This window comes from Dreissena polymorpha, chromosome 10 (genome assembly GCF_020536995.1).
Source record: "Dreissena polymorpha isolate Duluth1 chromosome 10, UMN_Dpol_1.0, whole genome shotgun sequence".
In the NCBI taxonomy this organism is placed as follows: Eukaryota; Metazoa; Mollusca; class Bivalvia; order Myida; family Dreissenidae; genus Dreissena; species Dreissena polymorpha.
The window spans coordinates 1,454,492-1,473,574 of record NC_068364.1 but is presented as its reverse complement, the minus strand read 5'-3'; the positions used below and the strand labels follow the sequence as shown (position 1 = coordinate 1,473,574).

The 19,083-nt window shown below is 34.5% G+C and overlaps 1 protein-coding gene across 6 annotated transcripts in view; it reads left to right on the top strand.

The window, feature by feature from the left end:
- LOC127848712 (dual specificity protein phosphatase 14-like) overlaps positions 1–18,513 on the top strand; it is a 36,654-nt gene extending 18,141 nt beyond the window's left edge. For 4 of the 6 annotated variants that reach the window (XM_052381327.1, XM_052381325.1, XM_052381324.1 and 1 more), the window contains exon 2: positions 5,516–7,179. In XM_052381327.1, the coding sequence (XP_052237287.1) occupies positions 5,541–6,170 (630 nt within the window). In that variant the 5' untranslated portion in view covers positions 5,516–5,540 and the 3' untranslated portion in view covers positions 6,171–7,179. Of the gene's footprint in view, positions 1–5,515; positions 7,180–15,888; positions 15,915–17,987 lie in introns of those variants that run through there. The other 2 variants (XM_052381328.1, XM_052381329.1) reach the window with 2 other exon arrangements.
- The last annotated feature ends 570 nt before the right edge of the window (positions 18,514–19,083 follow it).

The window sequence follows — 19,083 nt, the reverse complement described above, 5'->3', positions numbered from 1 at the left end:
CATACATAAATTAAAAAATATAGCTGCCCATACAGTTCAATACAATGTTCAATTAACTACACTATGCAAAGTTGAAATATGACATCAAGCTTGGAATAATCTTTTCAATAATGTATAATATGCTGTTTTAATTTATAAGTGAAATAGACACTTGCATATAAAAACTGATTTTACATCAAAACTAAATGTTTAATTTGATTTTTAGCTCCACTGGCCAAAGGTCCTGTGTCCATCGTGCATCTGTGCATTAACTTTTCCTTTAAACATCTTCTCCTAAACTACTGGTCCAATTCTGATGAAATTTCTTAGGAATGTTCCTGGGGTGAACCTCTTTCAAATTTGTTCAAATGTTGCCCCTGGGGTCACATTTGACTTTGCCCCAGGGGTCACAAAATTGAAAATTTGCTTATATAAGGCCTATTTTGTGAAAACTTTCAAAATCTCCCGTCCATAACCATTGGGCCTAGGGCTATCAAATTTGGTATGTAGAGACATCTAATAGTCCTCTACCAAATTTGTTCAAATTATGCCCCTGGGGTCAAATTTGACCCTGCCCCGGGGGTCACAAAATTTAACATATGCTTATATCGGGTATATTTTGTGAAAACTTTACAAATCTTCTCGTCCATAACCATTGGGTCTAGGGCTACCAAATTTGGTATGTAGTGGCATCTTATACTCCTCTACCAGGTTTTTTCAAATTATGCCCCTGGGATCAAGTTTGACCCTGCCCCGAGGATCACAAAATTGAACATATGCTTATATAAGGCCTATGTTGTGAACACTTCAAAAATCTTCTTGTCCATAACCATCCGGCCTAGGGCTATTAAATTTGGTATATAGTGACATCTAATAGTCCTCTACCAAATTTGTTCAAATTTAATCCCTAGGGTCAAATTTGACCCTGCCCCGGGGGTCACAAAATTGAACATATGCTTATATGATGCCTATTTTGTGAAAACTTAAAAAAAATTCTTATCCATAACCATTAGGCCTAGGGCTACACAATTTGTTATGTAGTGACATTGTATAGTCCTCTACTTAGTTTTTTCAAATTATGCCCCAGGGGTCAAATTTGACCCTGCCCCGGGGGCCACAAAATCAATTATATGCTTATAAAGTGCCTATTTTGTGAAAATTTTAAAACTCTTCTTGTCCTTAACCATAAGGCATAGGGCTACCAAATTTGGCATGTAGTGACATGTAATAGTTCTCTACAAAGTTTGTTCAAATTATGCCCCTTGGGTCAAATTTGACCCTGCCCGGGGTCACAAAACTGAACATACGCTTATATGGGGCCTATTTTGTGAAAACTTTAAAAATCTTGTTGTCCATAACCATTGGGCCTAGGGCTACCAACTTTGGTATGTAGTGACATCTAATAAACCTCTACCAAATTTGTTCAAATAATGCCTCTGGGGTCAACTTTGACCCTGCCCCAGGAGGTCACAAAACTGAATAAACGCTTATAAAGTGCCTATTTTGTTAAATCTTTTAAAAATCTTCTTGTCGAAAACCATTCTGACTATGGCTACCAAATTTGGTATGCAATAACATCGTATAGTCCTCTACCAAGTTTGTTCAAATTATGCCCTTTGGGTCAAATTTGATCCTTACCCGCGGGTCACAAAATTGAACATTATATACGCTTATATCAGCCCAGAAGGTCACAAAAGTGTACATGTGCTTAAATAGAGCCTATATTTAAGTATTTGCACATGCAGAGAAATTTGTTTCAGCCTTTTTTTCAGCAGTGGAGCGATACATGGCCATCATGGCCCTCTTGTTTAAATACTCAAAAAATGAAACCGTGTTCATGCTTGCATGAACACAGTTTATAAATACTGTCAGAATAATAAAATATGCAATTACTATAAATACAAATGCCAGGGAAAAGTGCTTTTTGTACTAAAAAATTCGAATGAATATTACAATAATACATTCTGAATATTTTGGTATATAATTAACAGTTTTTTCTGAGAAAATCACTAAATTTTATATATTTATTCAAATTCACATAAATCATATTTCAAAAACAAATAATTACTTCAAATCCTTTCACACAATACTGAAAAAAATGAAAAAATATATGTATATATATATATATATATACTTGTAAAACTAAAAATTAAATATGTATGTTTCTATTACATCATTTAGGACTTTTATTTTCAGACAAAGTAGAGTGAAGCTTAAAACAGTATCCAATTGTAACAGTCAATTTTGGGAAAATCACCCTTATAATTATTTTCTGTGTTGGTCAATGTCATAATTGGTATAAAATGTATATTGAACTGGAAGTTTTCTTTATTTTAAATGATAACATTTGCTTGGTCTGCCATAATTGTCACAATCAAGTGGTCTTTTTACACTGTAGTATTCTCACTGACTATGGGTTTGTTCTGAGAATGAGCCACACAAAGTATCGTTGGGGAGATGAGTTGTCAATTTTGTGTTTATAAGTCTTTCATAATCCAGTATACCTGTAAAAAGTGAATTGGTAACTAATAATCACACAATATACACAATTAAAATTGTATGCATTTAGATTTATTTAGTACTGCATATTAATCATTTTCCAAAAATATGTAGCAACATTATATTATATAATGCTGCAATACTAAAGTAATTTACTAATTAAAGGTCGCTGATGTGTAATGGATGTGGTGTCCACCTAATGATCTGGAGGTCACTGGTTTGATCCCCAGTGTGGGAGCATTCTTAAGAAATCTCCAAGAGACACCCAAGTACTGGTTCTAGGCCCAGGAAACGAACTCAAGAGCATTTCACATACATGTATGTAGTTAGTACTTAAAATTAAATCGAACTAAAAATTGGATAAAAATTAAAAACTGAAACCCATATTAATACATTTTATTTTGAATCAAGCAAATGTGGAAATTCATTAAAAATAATGAGAAAAATTTAAAAATTCTACTTTAAAGTAATCATGATAATTTAGATTATTTTCAAAATATTTAATGATGATAATGATACAATTATATATTACCTAAATGATAAAAATAAAACATGTAATGTTAATTTATGAAAAAAAAACGTTTTAATTTTATCAATATCATGGTAATTACAACTAGATACAGGCAATTAGATCAGAAACGTGCATTAATTATATTAATGATCAACCCAGACATTTGTAGTGATTTATGGTCACTATTTTGATTAACGTTCTATACATGACCTGTCATAAAAGGTATTGTTAAGCCAGTACTACAATCGGCAATAATAGTCTGTATTGCATACATATTCCATCGTCTATTATCGATTCGCTTCCTTAAACTGAACAAATATTTAATGTTTACATCGCGAAACGTAATGCATCTAGTTTCACTTTCGGTTTGGTTGGTTTTGTAAACACCGTAATTTCATCTTAAAAATTGGATGATAGGGTGATTAAATAATAATGGAAAAGTAAATCACTTGGATAATAGGTCAAAATGCAACACAAATGAACGTTAATAGTGCTCTTAATATCAAAGTTTCGATAAAAAGTTTGGCGCTAGTTCAACGCGCATCGTATTCAGCCTCATAACAATAGACTGACAACCTTTTGGGTAGTAAAGTAGTAATACAAGGCAATATGGCGACCGTTAGCCACGAGGCCTATCTTACGGAGGAATCCGAGATAGCCGATGTATCACGATTGACGCTTGCCAACGGCGATTAACGTCCGAGATGCGACGAGAACGTTAAATAACTCGCCGCGGGCCGGTGCAGATTAACTCATCGCGCGGGAGAGGTCATCGTCTTATTACAAACAGATGAACACGCACGATTTGACGTTGTCTCAGTTTAAATGGGCACATCGTCCTAAATGATAGCAAATGTTGTGACATTCTATAACTTCATATTAACTTTCGTGTCACATATGTCCGGCTAGAGCAGTGCAACGATAGCTCGTTTGTGATTGCGATGTGCGGTTTCCTTTCAGTACCATAGTACCCCCTCATGTACATGACCGCACTGAAATAAAAGCAAATGTTTGTAAAAAATATTTTTAAAAATGGTTGCTGTGATTGAAAATAGTCGGTCCATTTGTCACACCGTATTAAATTGTGTTGACCACATAATGCAGCTGAGAAGAGTTGTGGGCTTGTAATTAAAATACAGAATAGCGCCATGCTAAAAGAACAAAACAGTTCCGTCTTTTGTACAAAATAATTAAATATGATTATAGCATATCATTATCAAAATCATTATTCTATCATGTAAAAATAAGCGCAATTATAATGACTATTTATTTTTTATCTTAATATAATAGTATTAATATGTAAGCCCTGACCTCAATCGTTTGTATTGCTGATTTTCTGAATGTGTTTTCTCTATGTCTCAAATGGGTTAATTATACATGGACACATTACCCCTTAATTGTGAATTATGCATTAATTCAGATTTTTCTGAAAGGGATGGAGTTGGTCTCGAAGGAAACATTACGCAATACCGCACGAGGTCCCCGCGCTGTTCATTACGTGTAATTTGCGCGAATGTCCCCAGGGGTGGAGGGAATCTCTTATGATGTTTTTATTATTCATTGATAAACGTGTTGTTGGTCAGAAATCGGGCAAAGATGGGAATATTTCTGAATGGACGTCATTTACTATATGTACATAAGTACCAACTTTGGTATATATTCATAAACACAAAATAGTTTGTGTATTCTCAAGCTAGTTAAATAAAGGTGTGTGTTTTTAAATATTAATTGTATTTGCTTTTGCTGGATAGTACCATTATTGATGTGGATAAAATGAGTATTCTTGTAAGGTATGGTATTGATATTGTTAACTGATCGGTGTTGTGTAACGGTCGAATTTCGAATTTCAGTATAAACGTATGATATATTTATATGGAATAAAAATATTCATATCGTAAGGCAATGTTTTATTACGGCAACGAAATTCAATATGTGCGGTGGATTCTGTTATATTGAAAACGAATATATATATCGTAAGAAAAATTATTTATTGACGGCAACATATGTTTCTTAGCGACCGAAATGAAAACGACGCTAGTATTGAACGAGACATTGTAAGAACTTAGAAATCAATTCACTGCTTTAAGTTTGCTGTTGGTATTATTTATTACCATCCTGCATGAAACATTTCGTATCCAATTTCACGTACATTTTCAGCCTCTTGTCATCCAGTAAATGCCAACCAACTGATGTTTATTCTTACATTCCCTATTGATGTCATAATTGAACATTCATATACAACATAAATGTTAATACGAAATTTTTGAATATACATGTACAACATAAAATTTAGTACGTCATTATGCAATAAACACATTCAACAGAAATAGTAGTACATATTTATGGAATATAGAAATACAACATAAATTGTACTCGCAAATAATCTTTGGAAACTAATTTTCTTTCGAAATAAAATGCTTTTCAGTGGTATCAAAACAAGTTTGTTTTGTTTCAGACGCCATTCCTATTTACACCCCAATCTCTAAAATCGCCCATGTAATAAAACGTGTATTTGTTTCGTTTCAGACGCAGCGTACCCCGTAGGAGGGCGATGGACCTCGCCATGTTCAACCAGATCGCACAGATCACCGACCACCTGTACCTGAGCAGCGCTGGCGCCATTAAGTCCGAACGCATCCGGTCGCTGGGAATCACAAATATCGTCAACTGTACGATGGAGATACCGAACCTCAAACTGCCCAGTTTAGAGTGCATCCAGATCCACGTGGAGGACTCCCCTAGCGCCCGCTTGGGGGCGTACTTCGACCGGTGCGCCGATAAAATTCACAACGTCCACAAGTCCGGCGGAAAGACTCTTGTGCACTGCGTAGCCGGTGTAAGCCGCTCGGCCAGTCTATGTATGGCGTATTTAATGAAATACCAACGAATGCCGCTGGATCAGGCGTACTTTCATATCAAGAAGCGGCGGCCGGTTATACACCCAAATGTAGGATTCTGGCGCCAGATGATTGACTATGAGCGGCGCTTATTCGGACGTAACACCGTGAAAATGATCCCATCCGGTATTGGACCGATACCGGATGTATACAAGGAGGAGACTAAGAACATGGTGTGGATCCCTAACCGCCCCCAGGCTCAGTCCCGCCCCTCGGGCCAGTCGCAATATAGCACCACCTATAACCGATCTTATAACGCTAGCGCCTTACCCGCCTGGTATTGAGACTGGGGTCGGGAAGTCGATGTTGTACCTTTTTGCACTTTTGCAAATAAGTCTCTTTAAGCGATCGAGAAAAAATATCTTAGTTGATGTAAGACTATCAATGAATGATTTTAAATCATTTATTTAACAAAAACCAAACACACAAGTAACACTTCTTCGCGCACATTGTAAACATTATGTCAAAACGTTGTTTTTTGTACTTTTTGCGATATTATCAAGCGCTGTTTTATTTATTTCAATTTGAACAAATAGAAATATATATACAGTATATTCACGAACGTATGTTTGTTATACAATATCAACTTTTTAATCGTAAAAACCTTTTTTACTAAGTTATTTGCCAATTTTAAGTTTCAAGCGTAAAGAGACTTTAAGCATGCGATACGCTTTTGTTAGTTGCTTGTTGACAGTACTTCTCCGTATTTGCTTGACTTTTTCTGTGTGTTCCTCCGATGCATAGATCCTGTTGTTCCTAAATTAATCCGATATTCTATTAATGCATTTTTTAAATTTCAGTGCAGTGACTTCAAAGAAACTTTTCGTTTGATTGTGTTTGCAATATTTCGCTGGTGTAAAATATTCACATTAATTATCTTTTATAAAAGTACATCTGCACTTAAATTCTAGCATGTTTCGTTCCATCTGCTAACATGGGGTTTATTAGTTTTTGTATTTGGATAACGTATGAAAACTTTTTTCAATTTCATCTCTATTGTTGTTGTTCTAATCTGTACAAATCCATGACACATGTTTGGGTCATGACAACTGTTCGTTGCTATTGTCGAAATAGTAAATGAATTTGTTTATTTCTCGAAGTTTCTAAATGGCGTACAATTAAATGACAAGTTAAAATTATTTTATTGCCTACGAATCAAATTCACTGACATATGGTAATTTCTGTTTCGATCAAACAATTGCATATGTAGCCCTACAGTCGTATCGCTGTGGACATGCTGAGAAAAGTGTGCTTCGACAAATTGCTTCTATCGAAAATATAAGAACAAATATATGTGTCTAGTGTATTTTATCGACTAGTTAAAAACGATTGGAGTCTCTGTCTAGGAAAACGGGGCTTAATGCAGGTGCGTAAACGATATTCCAGTATATGCGAAAAAAGTCGTCCCGGATTAGCTACTGTAGGCTTATCAGGGACGACATTTTGCGCATATACTGGAATATCGTTTAGAGGAGACCTCCCTTTAAACGAAAAGGTCCATAAAAACGGCAGGTTTGTCTTTGATAAGACTATGCGGACTTCACAGGCTAATCTGCGACGAGGCTTTACGCACATGCATTAAGGCTAGTTTTCACAGAACGAGGCTCATTTGTTGTTATGCAGTTTTGATGTGCACAAAAACACGAGCCAAACAAGCCCGATTGTTAAGCATGCACCATGTCGTTTAATATTTTGTCTTACTTTTCGTTGTTAATATATAATAATATTGTTAATACACAACACTATGGAGTCCCTAAACGTTTGAATTAAGCCACAATATCAGTGCGATATCCGGCGTTCTATAATAATCACAAACGGCTAAGAGTTGTTTTGGGACAATAAAAAAAGATAATGCGAATATATGTACGACATTTTTTTTCAACCGCAATTAGACCTGTATTTAATATGTTGTGTTCAAGTTCTTGACAGCCTTTTTTGTTTTAGTAAATTACAACTATTATCTTTGTGAAGGATAAGTCTGATTATGCAAAGTCTGACATGTCGTATTAAGTAATCATATGTTATATTAACACGCCAGAACTTATTTCGATTATAGAATGTAACGTATACTCAAAAGTATTTGAACAGTTTTGATCGCGCTGTTTATTGCAGGTATGCGGAAAATGTGATCCCTATCTATGAAAATGAATTGTATAATAAATAAGAAATATGTCTGAACACACGATCACTAAATATGGATACATCTAAGGCAAATACATCTGAGAATCTGCAACGTTGCGCACTGATCAATCGATTGCAATGACATCTGCACGTTCAAGTACTCCTAAGACTGATTTATGTGCCGACAAATTAAGCTGAACGATTTCCGCTTTGAACATTTGCCAAGCATGAGATTCTCTCCGGAATTCGGCTAGAAATAAGCGGCGCTATGGGAAAACAGGGCTTATGTATGTGCGTAAAGTGTTTTCCCAGATTAGCCTGTGCAGTCCGGACAGGCTAATCAGGGACAACACTTTCCGCTTTTATATTTTTTTGTTTCAAGAAAGTCTCTTCTTAGCAAAAATCAAGTTTAGACGTAAAGTGTCGTCCCTGATTAGCCTGTGCGAACTACACAGGCTTATCTGGGATGACACTTTACGCACATGCAATAAACTCTCTTTAAACATAATAAACCAGCGGTATGTGAAAACAGGGCTTAATGCATGTGCGTAAAGTGTCGTCACAGATGAGCTTGTATAGTCCGCACAGGCAAACACTTATCGCCGAGACTGGATTTTCGTTAAGAAGAAAGTGCGTTTAAAACGAAAGATTCCATAAAAGCGGCGAGTATCGTCCCATATTAGTCTGTGGACGACACTTTACGCATATTCATTAAGCCCCATTTCCCCAGAGCGAGGCTCAAATACGCTCACAATGTAACTGGTAGTTCGATTTTTAGCGCCTTCCACAAATAATTATGATAAATTTTCAATTAGCAACAATCAATTATTTCGTATATTTTTGTATTTATTGGGAAACAGTTGTTTGAAAATAAACACCTGTGATTGTATTACTTATATAATTTTAGGTTGAAAAAAATCGTTGAAATGTCACATTTAGTTATTAAAAAAAGAAATTTCGAAACGCAGGAGCATATTCTGAAATTATAGTGAATACAGAACTTAAACAACGCAGGAACGTTTTCTTGTCGTATCATGAATTGTGAAGTTTAGCCAAGCAAGACCAATGTTTTATGTTATAAAACAAGTAAGAATGTTGATCAAGCAAGTCCATATACTGATATTGCCATGAATAAAAAAGATAAGACAATCCAAACTTAATTATAATATTTTCGCGAAGTCTGATATATTATATAATCGGGAATATCGAAGTTTCGCAGAAACAAATTCAAAGTATGATAATCTCGTGAATTACGAGATTATGACATCGTCACCGGAAAGAAATAACATGTTTAACATACCTAGTAAATATTTAAATCAAATCGCTGATCGATAGCTCACTAAGCCTGACAGAGGCAACATAATAAATAATGGAAATGGTGCGAGGCAATACAGAACAGACAGTTTGTTTTAATGAAAGTGAGAATTTGTAAAATGCCTTTTTTCACATAATAAATTGTTCTACAAATGGTTATATTTCATCGTAAATATAAAGGTCAATCTTGCGTCATATAGGTTTGTTTGAAAACCAATGAAATGATGTATACATAGACCTTATTCGGTCTATAAGTCCTGAACGGGTCGAGGTTGCCAAACAGTTGGTTTACGCACTCCTATAAATACAAATTGTTTCGGCGCTCTACTAAATACCGTTGGTTTCCGCGCTCTACTAAATCAAGTTGGGGTTTTCGCTCTATTGTCTACTATAAACGATTGGTTTTGCGCTCTTCTATAAACAATTTATTTTCGTGCTTTTCTACCAACCATTGGTTTTTGCGCTCTACTAAAAACCGTTGCATTTCGTGCTGTACTATAAACCGTTGCATTTCGTGCTCTACAAAAAACCGTTGCATTTCGTGCTCTTCTAAAAACCGTTGCATTTCGTGCTCTACTTTAAACCCTTGTTTTTGCGCTCTACTATAACCCATTGGTTTTAGCGCTAAAGTATATCCCGTTGGTTTTCGCGCTCGTCTATATACCGATGGTGTTTTGAGCTTTACTATATCCCGTTGGTTTTTGCGCTGTACTACACCGTTATTTTTGCGCTGTACTGTTTACTATTGATTTTTTTTGCGCTGTAGTATATACCATTGGTTTTGCGCTGTACTATATACCGACTATATACAGTTGATTTTCGCCAACAGTCTGAAAATTAAAAATCTGGGCATGCCCAGCTAAACATTTTCTAGTGTCTCTTTAAGCTCTCTGCAAAACTGACTTCTACAAGACATTAGCGTTTTTGTTAGTTTTTGATGAGAAATGTTCATTTAGTATGCTAATCGAACTCTTGAAAACATAGCTAATGCTATTTTAGTTGATGTGTATTGTTATGGCTGAAAAATACGCTATTAAAGGTATTTGCGATCGGTTTGCGATGCACTGATTAAAATGACGTTAAAACGCCATATCTCATCGTCTCCGGAACGAGGTTTGAGGGTTGAACTTTTGTGACTGATATAAATTGTAAATGAGTTATATATGTTATGGCAGATTACTCTATACATGGTTCATTGTCGGTCGCGATCGTGGAACATATACCTCGGTGATTTGTTGGAGAAGAATAAAATACAATTGGTTATTATGTCGATGTTTGCCATAAAAAATAAAAGCTGGCTGAAAGTCGCACAAAAATCGACCATTTATAGCATGTGCTAAATAATTCGCATGCGATGGATCGCGATTCCCCGAGAGTATTTCATTTCTCCTATTATTTATTTATTGGCAAAACAACAGGCATGGTTAACGAGTCTGTTTATTTGAGGTTTCCTGTAAGTTATATGTTTCGTGCTGTTTTAACGAGATAACTTTGCCATTTATCTAACATCATCATGTTGTTATGTGTTGTTTTCCCCGTATAAATTGTTCGAAATGAGTTTGATTATTATGGTAATTTATATGAAATAACTTCCTTTAACTTAGTTCAAAGATTTTGATACATGATAAGCGATATTTAAATAGCTATATTTTGTTTTATATTTATATAGCTATGTTTTTCGTTATATTTATATAGCTATGTTTTGTGTTATATTTATATACACATGGTTTGTGTTATATTTATACATACATGTTTTGTGCTATATTTATATACACATGTATTGTGCTATACTGGTATAGACATTTACTATCCGACAATGACGCATAGATCGTATGCGGATACTAATTTCAATCGTCATATAGGTTCTGTGCACGCCAAACAATGTAATGATATATACAGATCATTCATCGCGTTAAGTATTCCGGAACGAGCCGAGATTGCCAAATCATATAAATGTGAATGTTGAGACTGTTAGAACTTTGTAATATGCAAAACGTAATATGAATGCCGCATAATGCCATCTTACTAAATCGCACGTATAATTGCTTTGGTTTCTGATTTCCGCTTAATACCAATAATGTCCGCTCTGCTTTCAATGCTGCTGGTTTTCACACTTTACTAAATACCGTTGTTTTCCGTGGTCTACTCAATACCCTTGGTTTTCGCGGATACCAATTTCGAAGCAGTTCTTGATAAATGGAAATACTTAAACGTTAACAGTTAAACTGCTTCGAAGTGTATTTTATAAGTTTAGAGATGAATGGAACGTATATTTTTTTGTTTTTCGTGATTAAACCGCGAACCCGTTTTTGCAGCGTTTTTTTGGTGTGTATTAAACAGTGCTTGTTGCCACTTTATTGTGAAGACCAACAACGCCTCTTTCTATTTTTTCTTAAATTAACATTATTTAACGCAGCAAACAAGCCAAACATAGCAACGTAATTTGATGTTTATGTGGTGTTTTCTTTAGTTCACGGTCAAAATGAAGAAACCAAATACGGAAATGATGGGCAGAGTTGAATAGTCGCCAAATCTCGTGGTTCGGGTTTTCTATGCCTCGCTAAATTAACCTATCTGTATTCAACACTAGCCGATTATTATTTAGAACAGTATTTTAAATCACACTCAGCGATTACTTGGATTTTTGGACTTTGACAGGACTATCGAATGACGTTATTTTGACGAAATAACGTCGTCAACGTCAAGCGATGTCACATCAGTCAACAGGTTGCTTGCCCATCGTTCTTTTTACCTGCCTATCCATTCTGGCTTTTTCGTGATCTAATACCTAGAGCTAATTGTGTATATGGTATTATACCTGACACGACACTATTTTTGTTTGGTTTCATACCAGAAACTGGATTTTATTTGTATTTGTTCTTAATACTGCAACATTTTTATTTGGTCTTAGAACTCAAATCGGGCTAATTTTATTTTTGTCCTATACCTAGAACAATTCATACTCCGCGAATCTGCGTAATCACCGAAGGGCATGACACACAATTGTCCTATTAAGTTGGAATCTGTCAGACACGCATGTCTAGTACCGTTTAAGTTTCCAAATTTCTTTTCATACATTGTGTCTGACAGTTCCCAAATGTGTGTCAGACTTTTTTGTCAGATCTTAAATATACAAGAAATAAACATGTTTTCGCGAGAATGTCACATGAATGAGGCTAATACGAAGTGACCACATAATGTCAAACGTAGTTAAGTAATAGCAACACGTATTCCATTATTCTGAACGTATTTCCTTTGTGAAAACATGCAATTATGTTAAACTACATATACATGCAATGTTCTCGTATTTTAAAGGGGCCTTTTCACGTTTTGGTAAATTGACAAAATTAAAAAAAGTTGTTTTAGATTCGCAAATTTTCGTTTTAGTTACGATATTTGTGAGGAAACAGTAATACTGTAAATTTACCATGCTCTAAAATAGCCATTATATGCATCTTTTGACGATTTAAAAACCTGAAAATTATAAAGCGTTTTAACGCGAAACTATTGAATAATTTGGAGAGTTCTGTTGTTGTCTTTATATTTTGTGAAACTACGATGATTGCTTATATATAAAATATAAAATACATCGTTTTATTGTATTAGCACGGATGGCCGAGTGGTTGAAGTGGTAGACTTTTACCCCAGGACTCCAGGAGTCAGTGGTTCGAGCCCTGTTGAGGGTTACTTTATTTCTTCTTTTTTTTTATTTCATTCTTGATTTTTTACTGGAGCTTTTTAGATTCAATGTTTACATTCATCAATATAAAGCATTTAATGACACTCTTCAATACGTGCCAAAATCTGTGAAAAGGTCCCTTTAAAGCATTTATATTGTGCGTTCAGTCGATCGTCTTTGAAGAAAAAGTTAGATGATCCCTATATGTAGAGCGAGTAGGCCATGTATTGAACTTTTCTTAAATGTGTCGCCAATCAAATAAACTTGCACAAAAATTGGCAACAAAAAATGTTGACCTAAAAAGGGTTTAACTAAATAAATATATTAATCGAAATATTATTAATGGAGTGCTACCCACTCTGTTGCTCTTAATATCAGGTTTAATTCACAAGGCTCTTACGTTAGTTCTTAAGATCAGGTAAACAAGTTTCAGGCACAATGTTCTTGAAAAAGACCGTAAATCCGTTATCATAATAGTAACAAATAAAGGTTCATGCAAAAGTTGACTTTGGTAGCATTTAAACTTTTCGTTATAATAGTGTATAGATGAAACCGTCATAGACTTCTAAAAAAATATTTTACATATAAGAATCCTATAAAAATAAACACATACGGACTTATTCAAACGGACCCAGCAAGTTTGCAGTATATACTGTGCTCGGTAATGTAAGTCATCATGGCATTTAATGGTTTACTCTTGACAATTTACCTTTTGGCGCGTTGCCTGTCAGCTCAAAACAGGGATTATCCTGTACAGTATAAAGAAACCAGGTCGACGGTCTGAATTTGAACCCATGCCAACGAATTGTCAAATTAATGACTTCTTGGATACAAGTTCTCAGTACCGCATGCATTTAAAACTATTAAGCTGTTATGTATGTGTACTGTGAGTATTTGGCCTCAAAATGCACACGTTTAAGAAAACTCCTTGCAGTTAATTGGAATTAAAGGTAGACACTGCATTCACAATGAAATCGTTCCACCTCTATAAGGACAACGCTTTTCTAATCTAATGATAATCATTGCGATTTTCTACAAAAATTATCATTTATATATTTATATAGCGTCTGCAATTCAAAAAGTCAAAGAAAATATAGAAAAAAAACTCTATAAGATAAAAGTAATATTTTATTCCAACATCATCACCAATTTCTTGCACTACGTTTGTATTAAATTCTCATTTGTGTTGGGCTTAGAAAGTAGTCCCAAATGACGCCATTGTTAGCCACATGCGCATAACATTCCAAGAAGAAAGACAATATAATTAAAGTGATATTATGGGCATTTTTCACTGTTGAATTGAGCTGAAAAGAATTAACAGGTCACAAGAATTAGTTAAAATGTGGTAACTGACCAATTAACTACAACTCATCTTGCTACCAGTTCTTTATAAAAAATATATATTATTTTCGATATTTTACATGACTCACCCAGTCCTCTTAGCCGAAATGATCCGTAAAACAAAATTGTGTCTTTGTGTCGTATGAACGAATCTGCATGAAAACTACATTTAGAATCACACCGTACATCGATTCATTTCTGTCGTCAGTTATCAAAACGAAAGTACTGTTGATATTCAAATGGATCATTTTTCTCTGTCCGGAATATTGTTTTAGTATGTTGATGCTGCATTAACAAATATAAGTGTTTATGAAGTGAAAACACCAAAAATAAACAAAGGTTGCGATAGACACCTATATACTGTTAGATGCCCATAATATCACTTTAACCCAGCTGTTAAACTTATTGTGTTCACCTCAACTGATGATAAAGCTCATACAACAAGAGCGTCACCAATTGAAATGTTAACATTCATACCTAGCATATTGTGTTCCAAGACAAGGACAAATGAAATTAAATGATTTTAATGAACGGAACTTTTTGTGAAAACGAGCAAACGGTGGTTATGAATTCAGATTTTCCAACTTTAAGCAGAAACTTCAGATGAAGATTTAACAAAAGCACGATTTCGTCGTTCAGCTGAAGATTTCAGCAACTGATTATGTTCTGGAATGTTAAGAGTCCAGCACAGGCTAATCAGGGACCACACTTTCCGCTTTTATGCACGGGTGGTTAGCGTGTGGCTATGATATTAATTAGAGAAAACATCATTTTGATGCTTTTATGGAATTTTTCGTTTAATAAGTCTCTTGTAAACGAGAATCTAGTTTAGGCATAAAGTGTCGTCTCTGATCAGATTGTGCGGATTGTACAAACTAATCAGGGACGATGCTTTACGCAAATGCATAAGACCAGTTTTCCTAGAACGCCGCTCAGTGAACCCTGTATGCGTGTAACTGTTATATGTACATGGGATACACCCCTATTAAAGGAAATCCATCTTACGGGCAAATAGTTCATGACTTTAAGACGGACAATTGTTGAAACAACTCATATAAACCAAAATAAAAATTCATTTAGCATTCCTTTTTTCTTTTTCTTTCGAAGTTATTATGATATGCAACAACATTGTACATCGTATTGATTATTATAAAGCGAACATTCGACGACCGTATGATGGTATTTGCTACATTAATTATTAACTTTTTTATTTTTAAATTGTATTACATACGATTTCAATGTGTGTTTGTAGCATTATATTGTTCATTTAGGCATATTGTATTATCAACATTTCGAGGTAATTTAATTCGACTATGTATTGTCTCTGTTCATATAAGCTGTTGTGCATGGCATGGTTCGTGGTGTTGTTGCTATTGTTGTTGCAATGCTGCAATTATCAGCAGCCAATTGTGTACTCATTTCCAAAAATAAACTAGTTATTACTGATCCGTTTTCTACAACAAAATCAACTCATTTTAATACATTTGAGCATGCAAGTGGATGGCTTGATCATTATGTACTAACCGGTCCTATGTTGTCTATTTCAGATAAGCGTGCCTTCGATATTTGGAAGGTATATTAAAACCTAATACCGCAGTATGCACATTTTTACATTTTCACATTATTTATTTAAGAATGTAATCCTGATATTTAAACATGTATTTACAGACACCGTTATCCACATTAACCATTATAATATGTGTGTCACACATGTAGAAGAAAGTGTGAGTAAATATATGGCGGTGTTACAGACATGACTTTATAACTATTAACAAGAATATGTTTGACAACTGGCATACTTTCGATAAATTTTATGTCTCAAACAATGTTCGAAATTTTCAACAAAATACAACCTCGAATTGTCTGTTTGTTCGCATGTTTTAAATTGCCATCACCACTTGCCAACTGATCGCTTAGAACACTACCCTTGCGTTGTCATCAACATTATGTATCATGTACCAAGACTCAATGTGCCATTTATGCCTAGCGTCTAGAAAAGGCCTTGGCAAACAGCGTAGACCCAGATGAGACGCGGCATGATGCGGCGTCTCATCGGGGTCTGCGCTGTTTGCTTAAAGGAATTTCTGTAAGAAATATTCTAAATATAGAAATAAGTATACTATAAATCCCTAATTGATCCAATTTAGAAGGATGGGAGTGTCCACTAGGCATACATGGGTTAAGGCCTCACGGATAATACTGGAATACGGAGTATAATGTACAAGGACCAGCTTTGTCTTTTGTATGGTTATTGATTCAATATTAGTGCTTTATAAAAATCTGATACGACTCTAAAGTCAATATTTTTGTTGTTATTTATGTTGTTTGTTATTTGTTTATGCATGCAGTTTTGTCCATACAGAAGAATACAATTGATTGATTCAAAACTAAAATATAAGAAATGCTAATTTCGATGTAATAAACGTTTTAGACTTTCGTGAAGCAAAGTTTTGAGTCAGTGTTATCAGTGAATTTTTTTGTGTAACAATTATTCAGGAAAAAAATACAAATACACGTGTATTACCGATAAGAAAACACTTAAATATATTTATAAGAATCCAGTCAGCATGTACATCAGTAAAATAATAAGAAAATCGCTTCTTCTTTTGCATATCATGTTTGTGGCCGGACGACATTTGTATGTTTAAACAAACGCTCGGTCAAATTCAAAATCTGTAGGCAATAAAGACTTCGTTAGCTTATATCTAGTAGATTAAGACCTGTCATATTTTTTTCTTTATATTTTTTCTTTAAAGAAGATGGAAAACAAACGTTATTAATTGTGCATCTTATATCGTGGACACGTTTCACCCTAGAGGTACCCGGTATATTGCGAATGCATTTGATCCTCGCTCTGTGAATATGTGCATGTGCGTAAAGCGTCGTCTCAATTAGCCTGTGCAGTCGGAACAGTCTACTAATCAGGGACGACACTTTCCGCCTAGACTGGTATTTCGTTTACAAGATATACTTTATTTAAACGAAAAAAAAATCATAACAACGGAAAGTATCTCCCATATTAGCGTGTGTGGACTGCACTAGCTGCCGGTTATCTGGGACGACTCTTCAAGCACATGCATTAAGCCCCGTTTTTCCAGAGCGCGGCTCATTGTAGTATTCACTTGTATTCATTTCGTATCGTCATATTAGCCCAATACATTGAGGTAAGCTATCCCGTATGTTCATGTTTATTTTGGTATTGTCGCACGCATGTTTTTGATCCGAATATGTAGCTGCAACGCATCACTTAACACCGAATTGAATGATTTTCGACGTGCATATAATGATTTGAAAGTATAGATTAATTTATATAGGTGTACTTTCAATATTATTGTTTGTTTGGAATAGTAATGTAAAAATAATAAACTATATTATTTTTCACCCTTATCCAGATATCAGCAAATCTGTAACTTTTCTTTTCTGATTTTTTCTCCCAAATGGAGCTCATGTACCCTCAATATCCGGTAAAAGTTTCCAACCAGTGATTAACGATTTGGAAAACTTGCATGTTTCAGAACACATTTTATTGACAAAATTATACAAGATTGTAAATCACACTTTAACTCCGAGGAACACTATCTGAATGCGAGTTAGTATAACAATAAAATACAAACCCCGCATATATATTTTTCTTGCTTGTTTTCAGTATGGTTATTAAAAAGAGGAAGACGTGATCTTGGCGATGAAGTGCCACATTCAGAGCATTTTAGGAGATGGCTTATCGGTGATTGATGACGTCATTAATCGGTCATGATGACGTCATATGTAGCAGTTAGTAAATGGCTGTGATTTAGTCTCAACTCACGCCGACTGTGATTGACACCTGATTATTAAAGCGTTGAAATTGAAATAAAAATGTTTTTTACACGAATTTTTTTAAAGTGTGTGTTGTTTCTTTAATTAATACTGTTGTGTAATGTAATTTATATGAAACAAATATTGCAATATATGTTAATACGTAAATAACTGTTAAATATAATTTTAATTATTTTTATTTTTATTCTAATTAAAACTTTTATTAGAAAAATGTTAGTGTTATATTTGGACCAAAACGCAACAGTAATACCTATTTTTATACGTATAAAGCATAAATAAGTAAAAGATATTTGAATAAACTTGTGCAAAAAATGTATATCAAATATGTCAAAAATGACAATAAACCTTATGGAACATGCTGTCTTGACAATTTTTAACTCCTCATGTTTATTACTTTTAACATTAGGAAATGACTGCGTTCTTTTTTTAAGCAGAAAATTTTATTCACATATATGTATAAAATGTAGTATACATATCTTATAACTCACATGTATGAAATGTTATTTTTCATGTATAAATGGGCAATGACTCTAGTTGCGTAAATAAAACACCCTGAATAAATCCTTTCCCATTCAGAAGCAAAGTGAAAATGGCTATGTGCAAACAGCATTAAACCAGAACAGCCTGCGAGTAACTCGCAGTCTATTCATGTTTTATGCTGTTTGCTGCTCATCAGTATCTTAGGGTTGGAAATGAAGCCTTTCAAACTTGAAAATATCTAAACGACTTCAAATGCGTCAAAGTGCGTTTCTGAGTTGGTAAAGGGATAATCCAAAATATGAAGGTTCAGCAATTCACCTGGTGGTTAATATGTATGTTATGTAGAGTGTCAGCACTCAAACAGCAATGCTTTTTAAATTAAGCGGAATCCAAGTAAATAAATGAATTTTTTGCTAACAAGGGGCCATAACTCCAGAAATGTTGAT